The following is a 19,851-nucleotide window of genomic DNA, read 5'->3' on the forward strand; positions in this document are numbered from 1 at the left end:
TGCTTGGTCACTGAAATGGTTCGGGCTGGAGCCAGTGGTAGGTGTATACTGCAGAGGAGGAGCTAACTTTTTTTTCTATTCACTTAGTGTCAGCCTCCTAGTGGCAGCAGCATACACCCATGGTCCTGTGTCCCCCAATGAGTGGCTCGGAGAAAAGGATTTTACAGTGAGTACACAAAAATACCTGTTCTCCCGTTCAGTTCCCCACCCATCTCTGGTACTCTCTACTCCAACATATCAGGCTCTCGCTTTACCAAGGAAACCTTCAAAAGGAACCTGAAGATCTATCACTTCTGACAAGCCTACAACCTACAATAACCCTCTTTCCACCAAACCGCTGCACGATCAACTCTCCCCTCACCTACTGTATCCTCCACCCATCCCTTGTACACTGTGGGCCCTTGCGGGCTTTCCTCCTGTACCAGACGGTGACTTGTTTTTCAAGATTATTGTACTTGTTTTTTACTATGTATACCCATTTTCACATGTAAAGTATGGCGCTATAATAATGCCCCCAACAATACACAGTTTTCAGCAGAGGCCTGCAGTACGTGTCCTATCACATTGTGCTGTGTTTTATAGCAATGACTGTACATACCTGGATCCCAGCAGGCCGACACATAGCTTGCCCTAAAATCCCGTAAATCTTTTCTTTATCTTCTTCAGATACATTATCTGGTAAAAGGCTTTGCACCTCCAATTTCTCTCGCTGAAGCAGTTTTACGCCTTCACCTTGACTAAGTACACAAGAGAGAAACAGGTTACATACAAGTGATGCATTCAATCAATAATGCCAGTTACGGCTTACTCTAAGGGCGCCGTCAGATGGCGGTATAAATCGGAACGCAATGCTCGGAAAGGCCGGTGGCTCTCCTGACACGAGCTCATGTATTTTTATGAAGCAGTCACGTTCATGTCAGGAGAGCCGCCAGCCAGTCCGAGCATTGCACTCCAATCTCACTCCGATTTATAGGGCCGTCTGACTGCACCTTCACTCTTTTACATCACTGGGAAACTATAGAAAAATCTAAGAATTAAATCAGCTCTACACAATTTGTAAAGGACAATGCAAATTTACTAAACACAGACACGTCAGAGTGCTCTTCAATATTTAGAAAACAGACCAATTTTCCTACCTAGCATTGTCCACCACCTTTCTTCCCCATCTGTATGCCCAGCTAGCCAATGCTGCCCAAGATTTGGCCACTTCGGGAGCTTGCACTGAAGACAAATGATACAGCTGGCCAAGCATGAAATCCGGCTCACCAACGCCAATGTTTACTGTTACGAAGATGACAATAAAAGGCAAGTTATTCACACAGAAGTCCAGATACACATACATCTATCACAGAAGAAAGGTCAGCCCTATCTTACCTGTGGATTCACTTTCAATACGTGGATACTCTTCATCCACGGCGTTGACCGCAGGCAGATCAATGAGAGCGAGCACATTTTTGCCCAGAGCAGAGAGGTTGGTAACGTTTGCTTGCTGACGTGATCTGTACACTTGCTTCATCTGTCCTGATATTTCTTTCCAATCTGCTTGGATCCATTTGGCCAGTGTCAGGATAGATTTTGCTACGGCATATTCAGCTTTTGCAGACTTACAGAAGGAGATGGCACAGGAGCTCAACATCTCCATGGCATGAGTAGATTGACCTGCCAACCAAGTCACATGCAATATTACTGATCAGCACAATCAAATCACGATCTGTAGTCCATACACAGACCCATTCATGCAGCACATGGTCAATGTCATACTGACCTGCAGCGTACAGGAGTTTAGCCTTTTCAATGTCAAGCTCCGGTCCCCACTTTTCATTCATCTGTCCATTAAGCGAGAGCTTTTTAAAATTAGCAACTAAATCCTGGGCATTGGTCACCTGCCCAAGTTGGATATTGCAGCACTGGGCAATTAACCTTGCGGCAAGTGTCACATTGCCCCGTTTTCTGGAGCATTTAGCAGCCGTTAAACCCAATTCCATCAGGTGACTCTTGATGGACACCGTCTGATCTGTAAAGTATCAGAAGACAAGGAGGTCTGAGAAACTAAGGGGTATAGGGAGTAAACTATTTGCAATTACCTATATAGACTGCAATCTGCAACAATAAAGTGACACATTCTGGGGTGGCAGAGGCTGTACGGGATCCCCAATCTAAGTCTGCTTGATTTGGCTTCATTGACCTTTTCAATAAAAACACATAACGGCCACCATTAAAAGTCTATGACCCTAGAGAATGGATATGATTTTGGATCCCTCCCTCACTTCCATAGGCAATAAATAAGGTGGCAGAGCGTAAATGTATTATCGACCTTTCATTCAACTCCACCTGGCCGTGGTCTTGCGGGCAAGTTGAATTTGAGAAACGCAAGTCCCCAATTTTGTCGATAAATGCACAGTTGACACGTGTTGCTCATAGGACAACTACAACTTTATGATATAAAGTTTGCAATTAATAATATACTGATCTGTCAGTATGTAAAATAAAAAAAAGCTGGAAAATTAAAGGGCATTCCAATCTCCAAGATTCTGAGCTTAATATGTAGTAGGTGTAATGATAATATTAGCAAGTACCGCTAAAAACAAATGTAACATAGTTCTCCTGATAACCTGTGTCGCTTACCCCATGTGCAGGGCATTACAGTAGCTTAGATATCCGTGGTTACCACCACTCAGACCGTTAGTTGCTAGTGGTCGTAACCATGGATACCAGAGTTACTGCAATGCCCTGCACATGGGGTAAGCGACATGGGTTATCAGAAGAACTATACTACATTTCTAATTGGAGGTATTGGCTAATATTATTATTACACCTATATGGTGATAGGATCTTTGTGATGGGAATACCCTTTTAAGTAAACCCAAGGGCTTGAAAAAAATGAATGTTACATTATTTATGGGCAGCCACTCTCAATACAAAATATACAATGTTACAGAGGACAATCCTGATCAGCCCATATCATTAAAATAATCTTAGAATGAATTTATTATAACAATACGTTTCTGCTGGATTGTACAACTTTGACAACCGATCCTATTTAAAGCGTTATTCCCAGCATCATAGGTGATAACTCACTGAATTGCCCCATCTGAATGGACTGATGGGACTGGTGGAGAAAGGTGAGCGCTGTACTCTACGATCTCTGGCGGTCTCATAGATCACCAAAGAATAAGAAGTACAGGTGCAGACACCATCCCATTCCGACAAGAGCATTCAGAGACCTCTCGGGATTCATAGGTGTCCCAGTGGTCGAACCTCCACTGGTCAGTAAGTTATGACCTATCATGTGGACAGTTTTACAGCGGAAGCAGAACTTTATTCAAAGTGCTTCTTCATTAAAAGTATAGAAATAAACCATCTAGGTAAACAGTCATGGCAGAATGTGACCTGCACTACCTTTGAACTTGTCTGCAAGGCGATTCTGGAAGGTGGTGTATCTCAGCGCATGTATCCACGGTCTGATGTCATGCTGCTTACATGACCTCAAAGCTTCACTGTATAGCGGTATCAGACAGTCCTGGAGACAGCATTGGAGTTAGTGACTGGCAGCACCACAATGGAAATCAAAAGATTTGTACATTTTATTTAATTTATTTTACTCTTTTATTTAGCGCCATTAATTTCACAGCACTTTACAGACATTATTGGCACTGTCCCCGATGGGGATCACAATCTAAATTCCCTATCAGGATGTCTTTGGAATGTGGAAGGAAACCGGAGAACCCGGAGGAAACCCAGCAAACACAAGGAGTACAAACTACTTGCATATGTTGTCCTTGGTGGGATTTGAAACCAGGACCCCAGCGCTGCAGGGCTAACCACTGAGCCACCGTGACAGAAGTAAAGACAATTCTGTATACCTACTATATCCTAAGCACTTTTAGTAGGACTAGCACGACTTTAAGGGAGAACTCCAGGTAGATAAAGTTTTCTAATGGTCAAACCATCAGAAAGCTATAAGCTTACATCCATAGAGTGACTTCTAATCCTTACAGAATCTGTGGCACTGGAATTGCTCTTTGGTGCTCCACCTCCCATTTGGGACGTTACTAGCGATTAGCAGACGTGCTGGGATAAGGTGTTATCTGACCATGCTCAGGTGCTAACAGAGTGACTTCGGAGTGCTCGAACAATATGTTCCAGCCCCAGCGGCTGCATGTCTCTTGGCTGTTCAACATGTACAAGGATTTTAACACAATGAGATTAGCACTTCAATAACAGCACACCTTACCTCAGTTGAGAGTTTGCTGGATACGGTGCTCTCCAGAGATGCCGCACAGTACAGCTGTAATGTTCCTAAAGCTGGCAGTGACTGGGATATAGTCAGTGTGGAGAGTCTTAGCGGTCCCATAGCTATACGGGCTGTTTGCTTCAAGTGTTTGGTCAGATTCCTGTAATTTAGAGTAGAACATTTTCCGTGTACACCAAGCATTCTAAGATTGAGAAATTACTTAGAAACAATGTAGAGCTCTTGGCAAGCATGCAGAAAGCAGAGATAAAACATATATTCCAGAATATACATATATGTATCACAGACGAAGAGGGAATTGAAGCCCCCGATTTGCTTACTCAGAGATGGATTGCCACTTCTGCTCCTGGTCTGCTTCACTTAGAGCCAAACTCAAACACACAGAGCTTCGGAGCAGCTGAACCTCTATGCACTTCTGAAGCTCTCTGGGATCAGGGCTTAGCATGTTGGGAAGTAATTTCTTCATGTCTAGAAGCAAATTAAGATGCTGTGTCTTTCAGAAAAATCTTAAGCTAATGTTATTACTCACGTAAAAAAAGTTGCTCCTTAATACATGGACAACCTATTGATCTAAAGGGGTTCTCATGTTCAGGAGAACACAAATACTTTGCCTTCCTGGGGACAGCGAGCTCCTGAAGACCAAAAGCAGCATGCCTGAGCAACTGGACACAGCCAGCTTCAGAGCAGCACTTGCAAGCTTATTTGCAAATAGCTTGCAAGCATGCACTCCTCGAATAGGCGGCCTTCTACTTCGGAGGTGGTCGGTAACCTTGTAAGGAGCAGCACACTACAGAAATATGTATCTTGGTAGGAAAAGTAAACATTTTTCTTACTTAATTGCAGGGCTGTGGAGTCGGAGTCGGTGCTCATTTTGGTGGAGTCGGAGTTGGAGTCGGTATAAAATGGACCGACTCCGACAATATATAATAAATTGGGTACAGTAATTCAATGCAGGTGGTGCTGAATATTTTTTCATAGGAGTTTGGGAAAGTTATGAAATGTCCTATAAATGACTGTTCTATTCCTGATCTAAGGCTACATTCACACACAGCGTTTTTCCTGTGTTTTTTGAGGATACGTTTTTCAGCTGCAAAAGCTGATCATCTTTTTAAAAAACCGCATCACCTGAAAGGTTTTTGAGCTCATAGATAATGTTTTCAATAGCAAAAGCAGATTAGAAATCTGCTCTATCTATCCATTTATCCATATCTGTCTATCCATATCGTATCTGTACCAAAAAGAATGAAAACCGGGTAGTACACCAATATATATTCTGTTCTATCTAAATATCTTGATTATTGGATCATAAAAATGATTAAATGTCTGAGGTTCACATTGTACTACAATAAATTTTTCACTTAAATATAAGCAATATGTGTCGGAGTCGGAGTCGTGGAGTCTGAGTTGGAGTCGGTGTAAGGGAAATTGAGGAGTCGGAGTCGCAGGTTTGGCTTACCGACTCCACAGCCCTGCTTAATTGTATCACTCCTAGCCGCAGCTTATATACCCATGGTCTCGGTTTTGCAATGACACATTGTCCATTAGGTATGGCCCACCACTGGCCCGAAACACATTGCAACAAATCAGTAACATGTTTGCCACCAAAAGCCCAAGAGCAAAACAAGGTACTTTTGTAAATGTACCGGGTCAGTCATTTAGTTAGGAAATAAGCTATTTGTAGAGATTTAAGAATTGTACCTATTTTTTCCTTAAAGCCGCCATTCACAAGGTTCAGATTCTCTCCGGGCAGCAATTCCAACTGTTCTGCGCATTCAATAAACTCTCCATACTCAAAGCTGCTTAAGGACCTGTTAAGAAAAAGATCCATAATAAACTGGAAGGCCAGAATTCTACTCAAGACGGAAACTCGTACCCAACATGGAATGAGGGTATATTGGCGACAGTGTGGCGATGCTGCATTTATTGAGAAACAACAAACTTTCAATAGAGAATTCACTTTGTGATTAAGTAGGCAGTGTATTATTAGATCAGACTTAGCCCCTACAGAAATCATACTAGCCATGTACCTGTTATTGGTACAGAGCTTGGGAAAATGATTTAAAGTGAGGGGGTTTCAGCGCACCCTTGGTGAGGTCAAGACCTCGGTGCACTGCTATGCCCCCTCATTTGGCATCATGAGGACTTGACTTGCTTCTGATGGACAGCGCTCATTTTCTAAAGCAAAGGGTGCATTGCTTGTGTGCATGCGCATGGACTGTGCCGGCGTCGTGTCCACATAGCTCACTGGAGACAGTGGCAAGGTATGTTCTCCTACCTGGATCCTCACTGCTCTGGTAAACATTGAAGCAGAACATGCCTAACCACTATGTGCATGCCCGCTGGCACAGGCAGTGTCAAAACACATGCACACATGAGGCAGCATTCAATCTAGAAAGCGAGACATCAAAAGCAAAGTTCCCAAGATGCAGAATGAGGCGGTGTAATGGTGCACAGAGTCCTTGGCCACGCCAAGGGTGCACTGAAGTCTAATCACTTGCATAGGAATCAAGTTACTTTCTCAATTTCTCAAGCCCGGTACCAGTAACAGGTACAATGCAAGTATGATTTTTGATGTAGCGGACATGGCCCCTAACATTGTATAGTTTTGCTTAAAAGGCATTTTGGAGGTGAACTATTCCCTTTAATCCAGAGGGACTACAATGTAATAATAAGAGACATACACCAGAAGACTCACTTAATATAATTGAAGTCTGTCTTCATGTTAATACAGCTTCCCAATGCGCCTTTCTTCAAGTCGTGCATGCTGTTCTGCCACTCCTGGACTGCAGGCCAGTCAGCGATTGAAATGTAGCACTCGCAGGCCTTATTCCCCAAATAGTTGACCACTTCAGGCAAAGGATCGCTAGGTTTTGTTAGGACAGTTTTACGGGTGTCTCCTGCAAATCACAAATAGATAGAACCCGTGTTCCTCAATTTTACTGCAATGACCAAAAAACAAGGCTGAGAAGCATAATGAAAAAAAATTATTAAAATGCAACTAAGTTACCTGACTGCAAGCAACCGATACACCACAAGCAGCCTACAGATGGTAATGAGCTAGATCCAATGCATACACGTACCGTTCGCATGTTTGGGGCTGGCAGATGTGCTGGTGGAATTCGCCAATTTCAGAACAGTTTTGTCAAATCCTGAAGTGCTACAGTCTACCCCAGTCATCGCACATAAGTGTTCCTGATATTCCACGGCTGCTTTCTCAAACCTGCCAGGAACAAAAACTAGCCATAAATTCATGATACAAAGCAGAAGATTATAAAATGCAGCATATAACACAGTATAGAGTACATCACCCACTGCAAATGAACCTCAACTTTGATGGGCAATGCACAAAGTGCATGGAGCAACCACAGCTTGTTCTGATGGCTGCAGTTTAATCAATTAAATACCGCTGATGTCCATATGTATCATCCAAACATCCTTGGCAATGCCATATTTGCCCCTTTGCAAGTGATCGCAATTTCTTTACTTTTGTTTCTCCACCAGCTTATTGAAGATTGACCATAGGTTCTCAATGGAATTGAAATCTGGGGAGTTTCAAAACCATGGATCCAGAATCTCAACTGTTTTGTTCACGGAGCCACTCCGTTATCTCTTTTTTCCCCTCAGTCATTCTGGAAAAAACAGGGATTTTTGTGATAACTCACCGTAAAATCCTTTTCTCAGAGACGCTCATTGGGGGACACAGGACGGTGGGTGTAAGCTACTGTCGCCAGGAGGCTGACACTAAGTGAATGAAAAAAAGGTTAGCTCCTCCTCCTCCGCAGTATACACCCTCACCGCCGGCGAGACCAGTTCGGTGCAAAAGCAGTAGGAGATAAAAAATACAGACAAAATAAACCTTAATGCAGATAACATGTCTGGAAAGACCCACCTTTTATCAAATACATATTAACAAACAAAGACAATTGGCTAAAAGGGTGGGTGCTGTGTCCCCCAATGAGCGTCTCGGAGAAAAGGATTTTACGGTGAGTTATCACAAAAATCCCTGTTTCTCCTTTGCCTCATTGGGGGACACAGGACTGTGGGACGTCCTAAAGCAGTCCCTGGGTGGGAAGTTGACTCCCCAGTCCAAGCTATACGCACCTCCTGTTTAAAAGGTGCACCACCGCTGCTTGGAGAATCTTTCTACCCAGGCTTACGTATGCTGAAGCCTGAGTATGGATATTGTAGTGCTTCCAAAATGTGTGCAGACTGGAGCAGGTTGCCGCTTTGCCGACCTGCTTCGCCAAAGCCTGGTGCTGAAGAGCCCAAGAGGCGACCACCGCCCGAGCGGAGTGTGCTCTGATCCCCGCTGGAACAGGTGCGCCTCGGATGCGGTAAGACTCCTGCATAGCCAAACGAATCCACCTGGTTATGGTTGATTCTGAGGCAGCAAGTCTCTTCCTGCGACCCTCGGGAAGCACGAACAGCGTGACTAACGAAAAGGTGCCGTACGTGACATGTACCTCCTGAAAACTCTCACCAGATCCCACATATGCAGTGCCTTTTCCACCCGGTGTACCAGTGCTGGGCAGAAAAAAGGGCAAGACAACATCCTCAATAAAGTGAGATGAAGAAACGACCTTTAGCTGAAAAAAGGAGTCTGCCTGAGAACCACCTTATCCTTGTGGAAAATCAGATACAGGGCTTGACAGGATAGAGCTGCCAGCTCCGAGACCCGTCTAATTGACCTTATAGCAACGAGGACCACCACCATCCAGGAAAGGTATGACAAAGACACCCTGTAGTGGTTCAAACGGAGCTTCCTGACGACCACTTATGACCAGGTTAAGGCCCCAGGCGTCCAGAGAAACCCTATAGGTGGGTATCAAGCGAGAGACTCCCTGGCTTAGGGTCTTTACCTGCAGATTGGTAGCAATCCTACGCTGGAAAAGGGCGGATAAGGCCAAAATCTGTCTCCTGAGGGATCTTGGAGCTAAACCTTAGTCTAGGCCAGACTGGAGAAGAGCTACCAATGTTAAGAATGGAGAATCTCAGTGGAGGATAACCGCGGTCCCTACACCGTGAGAAGAAAACTTCCCAAGCGTGGTGGTAAACACGTGCTGAGGCGGGCTCCCGGGCACTAACCATTGCAGCCACCACCTTCCGGCCAAACCAGGCCTGGGCCAGGATCCAAGATTCAACGGCTAAGCCGCCAAACACAGGGCATCTGGGTTCTGGTGGTAGATCGGGCCCTGGAAAAGGTCTGGGGGGCTCTGGCAGCCGCCAGGGGACGTCGACGAGTAGCTGCACTAAATCTGCATACCCTGTTTGACGAGGCCAATCTGGGGCAATCAGTATTACTGGAACCCCCTATGTCTTGAACTTCCTGAGACCTTCGGAAGCAGTGGAGGACACGTACGAGAGGTGAAACCTGGTTCCATGTAAGGACCAACGAGTCCACGACGATTGCCTGTGGGTCCTGGGACCGAGCGACAACCCTGGGCACCTTGGCATTTAGCATGGAAGTCATCAGGTCCACTCCAGGGGTTCCCCATGTTGGAAAATCTGTTGGAAAAAATTCGGGATGGAGTGGCCATACTTCGGACGTGAGACCCTGCTGGCTGAGAAAGATCGCCGCCCAGTTTTCCACACCCAGAATGTGAACTGCCGAGATCACAGAGTGATTTCTCTCGGCCCAGCAAGGGATATGCTTTGCCTCGAGCATGGCAGTCCTGCTGCAGCTGCCCCCCTGATGATCTATGTAAGTCCCTGCCGTGGCATTGTCTGATTGAATTCGGACAGGGCGTCCTATCAGGAGATGATGAAAAGTGCTGCAAAGCCAGCCGAATAGCCCGAATTTCTAAGGGGTACTTCACACTAAGCGAGATCGCTGATGAGTCACCGATTGTGACGCGCCAGCGATATCGCTGTGTGTGGCACGCATCAGTGACCAGCCCCCCCTGCCAGGTATTGCTGATCGTGCAGGAATGTCCTGGGCCATTGTTTGATCGTTGGTCTCCCGCTGGCCAGCACGCATCGCTGCGTGTGGCAGCGGGAGACCAACGATCAGTGAGCTCCCAGCACTGTAAGCTGGTATCCAAGGTAAACAGCAGATAGTTACCCGCTGTTTACCTTGGATACCAGCATCCTCGCTTGTCCTGATCGCTGGTGAGATCTGCCTGTTTGACAGCTCACCAGCGATCACGACCAGGTTGTATCGTTGTCGGGATCGCTGGTGCGTCGTTTAGTGTAACGGGACCCTAAAAGGTTGATCGGGAGGCGTGATTCCCGAGGTGACAACATCCTTGGGCTGTGTGGTGGCGAAATACTGCTCCCCATCCAAGGAGACTGGCAGCGGTCATGACCATCAACCAATGGTTCGAAGGAAAAAGGCTTCCCCTGCAGAAGGGAGGGACTCCTCGTGCACCATCTGGGACCCTGCCTGACCGATGCGGACAACCACCACTTTTGGTCGAAGGAGAATGGGCTTCTTGTCCCAAGCTGCCAAGAGGGCGTGCTGCAAGGGACGAAGATGGGGCTGGGCAAATGGAACAGCCTCTATAGCTGCCACCATTTTCCCTAAGACCTTCATGCCAAACCGGATGGTACGGGAGACAGGCTGGCGAAGTACCCAGGCTCCCTGCCGGAGTGCTAGGGCCTTGTCCCGAGGGAGATTTTCCAACCCTCAGGAAGTATCGAAGATCATCCCTAGAAAGGAAATTGAGTTGGAATAGGGGAAAACTTCAGACCTTCAAATTCACAAGCCACCCTAGGCGGAGACGTGTATCCAGCGTGATGTTGACGCTCTCTTCGCAAGACTGAAAAGATGAGCTCTTGACCAGGAGGTCGTCCAGATAAGGCCAGATGATTATGCCCCGGGCATGCAGAATGGACAGGACGGCCGCCATGACGCTTGTGAATACTCTGGGGGTGATGGCTAGCCCGAAGGGTAAGGCTGTGAAGCAACTGTAAGCGCCTTTGCTGCAAGGAAAAAAATGGGGATGTGCCGGTAGGCACCTTGGATGTCGATAGACGCCAAAATATTCTCCCCCTTTTCCTTGGCGGACAGACTCCATCCGGAAATGTCTGAACTTGACAAAAACCTGTTCAGAAGCTTCAGGTCCAGAATGAGCCTTATGGTTCCGCCCTTTTTTTTTTTTTTTTTTTGGGGGGGGGGGGAAGAGAGATCTCAAACAGGTTGGAGTAGAAACCCTGAAATCTCTCTTTTTCTGGTAGGGATGATCACTCCACTGCGCCTGAGAAATTCGACAGCTTCGAAAAAGGCGCGTGCCTGGGTTTCACATTTGGGAGGACGAGACAGGAAAAAAAAAAAAAAAAAAAAGTTTGGGGGTGACTAACATTATCTTTTACCCTGAAGACACCAGCTCTCCTACCCACGCGTCTTGTACGACAGTGAGCCAGACGTGATGAAACCAGAGCAGGTGCCCGCCTACTCTGCAGGTGTAGACCGGAAGTTCCTCCAGTCATTCGGTTGTGAACCTGTGGGACCTTCATCCCCCTGATTTCAGCTGTTTGGAACGCATCCTCCCTAATGGGTTGGTTCTATATGAGAGCTCACGATCTCTGCCCTAATTGGCCCGACCTGAACTGGCGGTCGAAACAGTGTTTGAAGCTGGTGACGGAATGGCTGCTTAGCCCCCCCGTTGTGGGAGAAAGTTGCCCCTGTGGTGTCGGAGATAAGCTGATCTAGCTTCTGACCGAACACTCTGCTGCTCTGATAGGGCAAAGAAGTTAGGGATCTCTTGGAAGTTGGGTAGGCTCGCCATGTTCTCAACCATAGGGCTCCCATGATGCAAATCACATTTGCGGCAGACAGTGCTGTGCAGTTAGCTGCATTCAAGGATGCGTTAATCAAATAGCCTCCAGGACTATCCGAGTCGCGATCTAAGCTATCTCCGACGGCAGGTCCAGGCTCTGCAAAGCTGCATTTGATGACTGACCAGGAAATCATGGCCTTGCCGTGCAAGAGGGAGAGAGGGCTGATCCCGAGGCCTCAAACACCAAGCGGGCCCGGCTCTCTACAGAGACGGTCAGTGGGAGAACCATTATCACCTCGTTAGTGATGCCATAGACAGCGATGCCATAGACTGCGACAAAGACAGAGCCCATTCCAGGGGCTTGGTCGCAGGGGAGGTCTCCTGGGCGCGTTAGGAATCGCAGGCTTCGTCCGGCACAGCCTCAAGCTGCTTAGCGTCTGACACCTGAAGAGAGCAGTCACACTCAGCCTAGAAGGGCCGGTGGCACCATAACTCTCTGTGCCTGTCGAAAAGCGGGTTGACAGGAGGTGCATGCGGTAATTAGCACCAGGGCTGTGGAGTCGGAGTCGTGGAGTCGGAGTTAGTTTTGGTTGGAGTCGGAGTCGGTAGAAATGTACCGACTCCAGCTTTAAAAAAAATGTATTAATATTTCATAATTTAACTTTCATATGAATTTTATAAATGTTACTCAAATATATATGTTCTATCAAACTATGAACAACAGTGATAAGCAGTTCTGCTGGAGATAGAGACATTTCTTACTTCTTGTGTGTCACTGTTCTCCACTGCCCTTATCTAATCTTATACTTGGTTAACCTCATGCTGCCCCAACCCCCCTACTTACAATGTATGAAACTGAAAGTGAAAATGTGTTGCAAATTCTTAGTAGTAAAGCTCCTCCTCTAGACTAGATCATACTAGGTGTGCGTCTTCCAAGCATCTCACAGCTGCCTGCTACTCAGAAGAGGAAGACTGTAAGAAGTATTATCCTTTCAACAAACTTTGCATCAGTTAACTGTGAGTACATGAGGAATAATAACAGTATTACTGACCACTATATCAGTTGTACGACCTGGCAATAATTTTGTACAATTGTTTTTAGGAAAAACAATTGTCATTTGGATTGTGAATGCAGAATTAAAAACCTGAGAATGTCAAAGAAGCATCACATTAAATCAGCTGTATTTGAACATTTAACCATCACTCAAGATAGAAAACATTATGTCTGTCAGTGTATGACAAATGATCCAGACGAAAACAAATGCTGTGAAGCCAAGATGAGTGCATATTCAGGCAAGATAAAAATGCTCCTACCAGAGCTTCTAATCTAAAGAGACATTTACAGCGCTTTCATCCAGAAGTACTGAAAGCAGTGGATGAGAAAGACTGCATCCAAACCAATGAACCAGTGCCCAGCTCTTCCAGCCAAACAAAGGAGCAGAGAACTTTGCAGCCATCAGTTGCAAGATATTTTGTCAGTGACAAAGTTACTGTGACAATGACAGTAGATACATTTAAAAAACAGATCATAGAGCTTGTTGTAAAGGATAGTGTGCCTATTTCATTATTTTCACGACCAGCTTTTGTGTGTCTGAATGGGGAAATGGCCCGCAAGCTTGGTGTTTCTCTGGAGAGAGAGAGAGTATTAGAAAATTAGTAATCGAAGAAGCTTTTAAACAAAAGGAAGAACTTAAAAAAACTCTCAAGGGACGCTTTCTGTTTCTTAAAATGGATGCCTGCACACGTCACAGAGTGAACTATTTTGCCATCAATGTCCCATTTGTTTGTGACAAAAATGAAATAGTTACCAAGACATTGGCAGTAAAAGACACCAAAGCTCATCACACCAGTGAGTTTCTCCAGGTCTTGGTGGAAAAGGTTCTGCAAGACTATGAACTTAAAGAGCAAGTTCTGTCGTAACTGACAATGCTTCAAATATGATAAGCACTATTAAGCTAATGAATGAGAGTAATGATGGTGACCAGCAGCTAGAAGAACATTCTAGGTCCACAGACATAGAAATGTTTGAAATAGAGGAACACAGTATTGTAACTGAGGAGCAAACTGAAGTTGCTTCAGATGAACAGCAACATGATAGTTTAGATGATCTTGTTGAAACTGTGTCAATATGTTCTTTCATTCATCACATGCGCTGTGTTGTGCATACGCTACAGCTGGCTATAAGAGACAGTCTGCAAGAAGGACATGCTGCTGCACTGATTGGCAAGGTGAGAAAATTGGCTACTGTTGCAAGAACCCCTAAAGTTGACTCAATTTTGAAGAGACGTGCTGGAAAAGGGGCAATTATTGATCAAGCCACACGATGGGGCAGTACTTAAATAATGATTCAGCGCTTGGTTGAACTGAAAACCTTTCTTGTAGACATGGCTAACCCTCAACTGACGCTAAATGAAAGTCAGTGGAATCAGGTGACTGAGCTGGAAAAATTGCTAGAGCACCCATTTACAGTGACTAAAAAATTACAAGCAGAGGACTTAACTCCAGGTATTTTCTTAAAGGAGTGGAAGAACCTGATGTTTCACCTGTCCCAAAGAGGAGGGTTAATTGCAAGTGGCATTGCTACATCAATGAAACGGAGAGAGGAGCTACTATTACAAAATAACATTCTTTTGGCAGCTGTTTATGTAGACCCAATGCATCGGATTCTTCTAGATGATCAACAGCTAAGTAAAGGAAAAGAAGCTCTGTTTGAAATAGCAGTAAGGATGAAAGGGTTGCAGAACAGTCAGGAGGAACAAGAAGAATTTGGTCGTCCTGCCGCATCTTCACCCTCATCATCAACTGATGAAGAATTTAATTTCGAAAAAAATTTGGATCACAAGGACCGTGCAAAGCGTTCCCGCATAGAAGAGTCATCCCCATCAAGGAACACAGCCAGTACATTTCAGCAGAATTTTTCATGTGCACTAAAAGAAATTGAGAAATGTGACCGTTCATCAAAAATAACAGTGCAACAAGCGATTCCTCTGTATCCTGACATTGTCAGAGATGTTGCCCGAGTGGTTACTGCTTTGCCACCAACACAAGTTAGTGTAGAGAGGTTGTTCTCTGCTCTCAAAATAATTAGATCAGATTTGAGGGCATCCATGAAGGAGGATCTGACAGAGGCAATACTTTTTCTGAGGACAAATTTATAGATTTCTTCTTATTAACTGCATAAAAGTGTTTATTGCATATTTACTTACAGTTTAGAAAAGTTTATAAAAGTTATTTGCTATATTCTAATTGTATTCTAATAAATGTAGTTTTTGCTCTAAGTGGTCTGATTACTTATATGATGGTGAGAAACTGAATAAGCACGATGTTTAATATTTTACAACAGTAAATTTGTTGTTATGAATTGGCCATTTATGAAGGAGTCGGAGCCTGATAAAATCCAGGAGTCGGAGTCGCAACTGTGGCTTACTGACTCCACAGCCCTGATTAGCACCATATGAGGCTTGATCCTCTGGACCTGCGTGCCCGGGTTTCCCTGCTGGCTGGCCTGCGGCAGTGATGCCATTAGTATAGCTGCCCGGCTGGAGGGGGTGGGGAGCGGGTAGCACTTACCCACAGTCCTGCGCCCCTGAGCATCCTGAAGTGCAGCAGGAGGGGTCTGGCTGCCCCTAACTTCAAAATTTGAGCCTTGTGAGTGAGCGGGCCCCCCGGAAGTAGGCGTGCCTGGGGGACGTGACATCTGGCCATAGCCTAGCACAGGCCGAAGCTGGGGCCTAAATTTACAGCGCTGGCCTGAGGACACGGAGGGCGGACCGCCGGAAATTGGGCGTCAGTGGGGGGGACCCCCGCCTGCGGCCTAGGAAAACTAGAAGCCGGGGAAAAAAGTTCCGGCGTCGGCCGGCGATGAAGAGGCATCGTCGTGCTGCACGCGCCGGGGAACAGCCGATGGCGCTAGTTTTGCAGTGGAAGCTGCGCTGCACAGGAGCAGGACCTCCACAGGGGCCCTCCCAGCCCACCCTCGTTCCGTGCCCCCTGTTCTGATCGCATGGAGCACTTCAGCTGCCAGCCTGTCAGATGTGTGTGGGGGGAGAGGGGGGCTATGTACAGAACGATGCAGGCACCCTGGCTCCATCGTTCCTTACCAGGGAAGAGAGGGACCGTCCGCCTCCTTCCATCACCACAGTCTAGCATTGGTGATGCAGTGGGGGCTGCACGGACTGTACTTGTGCCTCTGTACAGCCTAGGATTTCAATACCTCAGGGTGGTCAGGGCTGAGTCCAGCATCATGTCCCATGTTGCGGGAGAGGATACGTAGAGGTGAAACTCGCACGTGCTCGCCTGTTGATGGTTTGGGGAGATCAGACCCTTTCAATAGGGTCCGTCGCCCCCGTCTCATCTTCATGGAAAGTAAAAAAGAAAAAAGTCTGGGGAAAAAGACCAGACGTGTGCCTCCTACGGACACTGAGCATGAACTGGTCTCTCCGGCAATCAGGGCGAGGGTGTATACTGCGGAGGAAGAGCTAACCTTTATTTCATCCACTTAGTGTCAGCCTCCTGGCAGCAGTAGCATACACCCACAGTCCTGTGTCCCCCAATGAGGCGAAGGTGAAAACATTTTTACTCACCAAATTGCTCCTGAATCCTTGGGAGAAGTTGCTCTTGGAGAATATTTAGATGCCACTTTATCCATGGCCATGTTCTTAGGCAAAATTGTGAGTGAGCCCACCCAATGGATGAAAAGCCCCCACACATGAACGGACATTTTACTGGTGGCATCATACAGGCACTACTGGTCCTCTCCAGACAATCATTCCACCAGCTGTCCCAAACTGTCTGAAGTGGGCTTCATGTGTGGGGTTGCTTTTCATCCAAGGCAGCACAATTTTGCCTAAGAATGAGGAATGGTATCTAAACATGCTCGAAGGGCAACTTCTCCCAACCATCCCAGGATAAGTGCATGTATAATGTGGTCACACAAACGCCTGTCAGTATAAGACTTGAACACTGCATCTCTGCTTGTGTAGATTGATCTGCTCCATATAACCACAAGATCACCAGGACGTTACTGCATGGAGAGTTCAAGTACAAGCAAGCAAATGACTAGTGACAAAAAGGAAGAATAATATAAATGCCACATGTGCACGGAGACAAATACGCTCCCACAATGAGAGGGAGGGATCCAGTTATACCCTTGATTTTCACTCGATTACATGATCACATCTTGGCAGGTTACCGTACCTTCCGTCCGCTTGTAGAGCCACAGAATTAATCCAGGAAAGACTTTTTCCAGCAACAGCGGACGACCACACAGCAAGTCCCTGTATGGCTTCTGGGCACTGAAGTTCACAAAGGGCTTCCACCACCATAATCACCGTCAGCTCAAATTCTGATCCCTTTACAAATATTATATCACAGTTAGCATTGAGCATACTGTACCTCAATCCGCATTTTACGACTATGCAGATTTTTTTTTTACCTGGGGGGTACTGTTATTCTTCATCTCACACAGCAGATCAAACCCATGCCTGACCGTTACAGCGGGTTGGCCGGCTAACAACCCCACTCTCATGATGGCGATTCGGATTCGGGTGAGCCAGTCTTGGCACGTTTGTCGGTTCGTATAGAAGAATGTTCTGATAACCTTTAAAAAGAGGGAAAAAAAATAGAATTAGACTTACCGGTAATTCGGTTTCTAGGAACCTTCCACGACAGCCACCTTGGAGGTTGTCTCCCCGCCCTAATGGGGGACAGGAACACAAAGAGGTTAAATAACCCTCCCCTTCCTGCTACCTCAGTGTTTTTTCTGACATACTAGCATGAATAGTTACCGCCAGTAGAGCAGGAATCATCAGGTAAATACATCATATAGGGAGGGAAATTAGTGCTGTCGTGAAAGGTTCCTAGAAACCGAATTACCGGTAAGTCTAATTCTATTTTCTCTAGTCACCTTCCACGACAGCCACCTTGGAGTCATGCCAACGTTAATTTTTTTAGGGAGGGACTACGGCTTGCAAGACGCGTCTGCCGAACGTCAGATCCCTATTGAAGTCCAGTCAATAATGTCTGGTAAAGGTGTGCACAGAGGACCAGGTGGCAGCTCTGCATATCTGCTCTGAAGACGTATTTCCTCTTGCTGCCCAAGACGTAGACTGATCGAGCGGAGTGGGCTTTTAACGACTCCGGCGGAGACAGATGTCTTGAAGAGTATGCCAGGGAGATGGACTGCTTGATCCAACCCGCTATTGTGCTCTTTGCTGCCTTCTTTCCTTTGTTTCTTCCCGAATACTGAAGGAACAGGTTCTGATCAATTCTCCAATCCTTGGTTGCTTCGAGGTAGCGGAGAACCACCCTGCGAGCGTCCAGGGTATGAAACCTTCCCTCTTTCGGATTAGAAGGATTTGGGCAAAATGAGGGCAACACGATATCCTGGCTTCTATGAAAATCTGACACCACCTTGGGCAAAAAGGAGGGGTATAGACGCAGTACTATACTGTCAGAATTGAGTAGGAGGTAAGGTTTCTGTACTGATAGGGCCTGTAACTCCCCCACCCGTCTAGCCGATGTGATTGTTACCAGAAATACCGTTTTCAGTGTAAGAACCTTCAATGAGATTTCTGACAGGGGCTCAAACGGGGCCTGTGTTAGGCTATTGAGTACTAAATTAAGATCCCAGGGGGGAACCCGATCAGGGACTGAAGGGCGAATCCTGCCTGCCGCTACCATGAACCGCTTGATCCAGCGGTGTCTAGCTAGGTCTTGGTCAAAGAAAGAGCTAAGGGCAGATACCTGTACTTTTAACGTACTTGGAGTAATAAGCCCTAATTCTAAGCCCTTCTGCAGGAAATCCAGTATTTGGGCAATATTTGGATGAAGGGGGTCAGGGGCCCCCGGGAGGCACAGGAGCAAAACCTCTTCCATATCTTGCCGTAAATTGCGTTCGTCACCGGCTTTCTGCTTTTTTGAAGGGTCCGAATCACCTTGTCCGACAACCCTTTAGCCTTTAGAATATTGGCTTCAATAACCAAGCTGCTAGACGCAGCCTGGTCGGGTTCGGGTGAAGCAAGGGACCTTGAAACAGGTGGTCGGTGTTTTGGGGTTGGAGCAAGGGACCCTCTTGGGCCATGTCCAGCAGAGCGAGGTACCAGCTTCGTCCTGGCCACATGGGAGCCACCAGGATCGTTGTGACTCCATCTGCTCTGATCTTGTGTAATGTTCTTGCCAGCATCGGGATTGGGGGAAAGGCGTAGGCCAGTCTGAAGATCCATGGATGGGCAAACGCATCTGTCCCCCGGGCTCCATACGTGGGACTGAGGGGAAAAAAAAAGGTCGCCACCTTTGCATTCTGCGCATTCGCGAACAGGTCGACTTCTGGGTTTCCCCATCTTGAGACTAGGTTCTGGAAGACCTCTTGGTTCAGACACCATTCCCCTGGATGGACGTCTTTCCTGCTCAGGAAGTCTGCCTGGATGTTTTCCGACCCCTTCAGATGTACTGCGGAAACGGATAATAGGTTCTTCTCCGCCCAGAGGAAGATTCTTGCTGCTACATTCTTTAGACTGGCGTACCTTGTGCCCCCCTGGTGCCTGAGATACGCTACTGTGGTCACGTTGTCGGAGTATATCCGAACATGATGGTTTTTGACTAGGGCTGATGCGGCTTTCAGCGACTCTTCTACTGCTGTCAATCCTCTTAGGTTTGACGATCCAGATCTTATGTTCTGGGGCCACTGCCCCTGAAAGTATAAGTCTTCGATCACCGCCCCCCAGCCTCTCAGGCTGGCATCGGTACATAGTACCTTTAGAGGAAGCTGATCCCAACTTATTCCTCGCCTCAGGTTCCGGTAATTCAGCCACCACCAAAGACTTGTTTTCACATGTCCTGGAAGCGGTATTCTTTTTGATAGGTTGTTTGAATACCTCTTTG

General features: G+C 46.5%; 1 protein-coding gene across 2 annotated transcripts in view; it reads right to left on the reverse strand.

The window, feature by feature from the left end:
* Nucleotides 1-19,851, reverse strand: part of SMG1 (SMG1 nonsense mediated mRNA decay associated PI3K related kinase) — a 203,662-nt gene that overhangs the window by 83,250 nt on the left and 100,561 nt on the right. For both annotated transcript variants that reach the window (XM_073542939.1, XM_073542938.1), the window contains exons 22-33: nt 17,405-17,569; nt 17,167-17,321; nt 7,333-7,472; nt 6,948-7,149; nt 5,951-6,060; nt 4,573-4,720; nt 4,235-4,394; nt 3,400-3,520; nt 1,766-2,014; nt 1,375-1,659; nt 1,137-1,281; nt 599-737 (exon numbers count right to left, since the gene is read on the reverse strand). In XM_073542939.1, the coding sequence (XP_073399040.1) occupies nt 599-737; nt 1,137-1,281; nt 1,375-1,659; nt 1,766-2,014; nt 3,400-3,520; nt 4,235-4,394; nt 4,573-4,720; nt 5,951-6,060; nt 6,948-7,149; nt 7,333-7,472; nt 17,167-17,321; nt 17,405-17,569 (2,019 nt within the window). The remainder of the gene's footprint in view (nt 1-598; nt 738-1,136; nt 1,282-1,374; nt 1,660-1,765; nt 2,015-3,399; nt 3,521-4,234; nt 4,395-4,572; nt 4,721-5,950; nt 6,061-6,947; nt 7,150-7,332; nt 7,473-17,166; nt 17,322-17,404; nt 17,570-19,851) is intronic.

This window comes from Dendrobates tinctorius, unplaced genomic scaffold, assembly GCF_039654945.1.
Source record: "Dendrobates tinctorius isolate UK_male_01 unplaced genomic scaffold, ASM3965494v1 ptg000129l, whole genome shotgun sequence".
NCBI classification, from domain to species: Eukaryota; Metazoa; Chordata; class Amphibia; order Anura; family Dendrobatidae; genus Dendrobates; species Dendrobates tinctorius.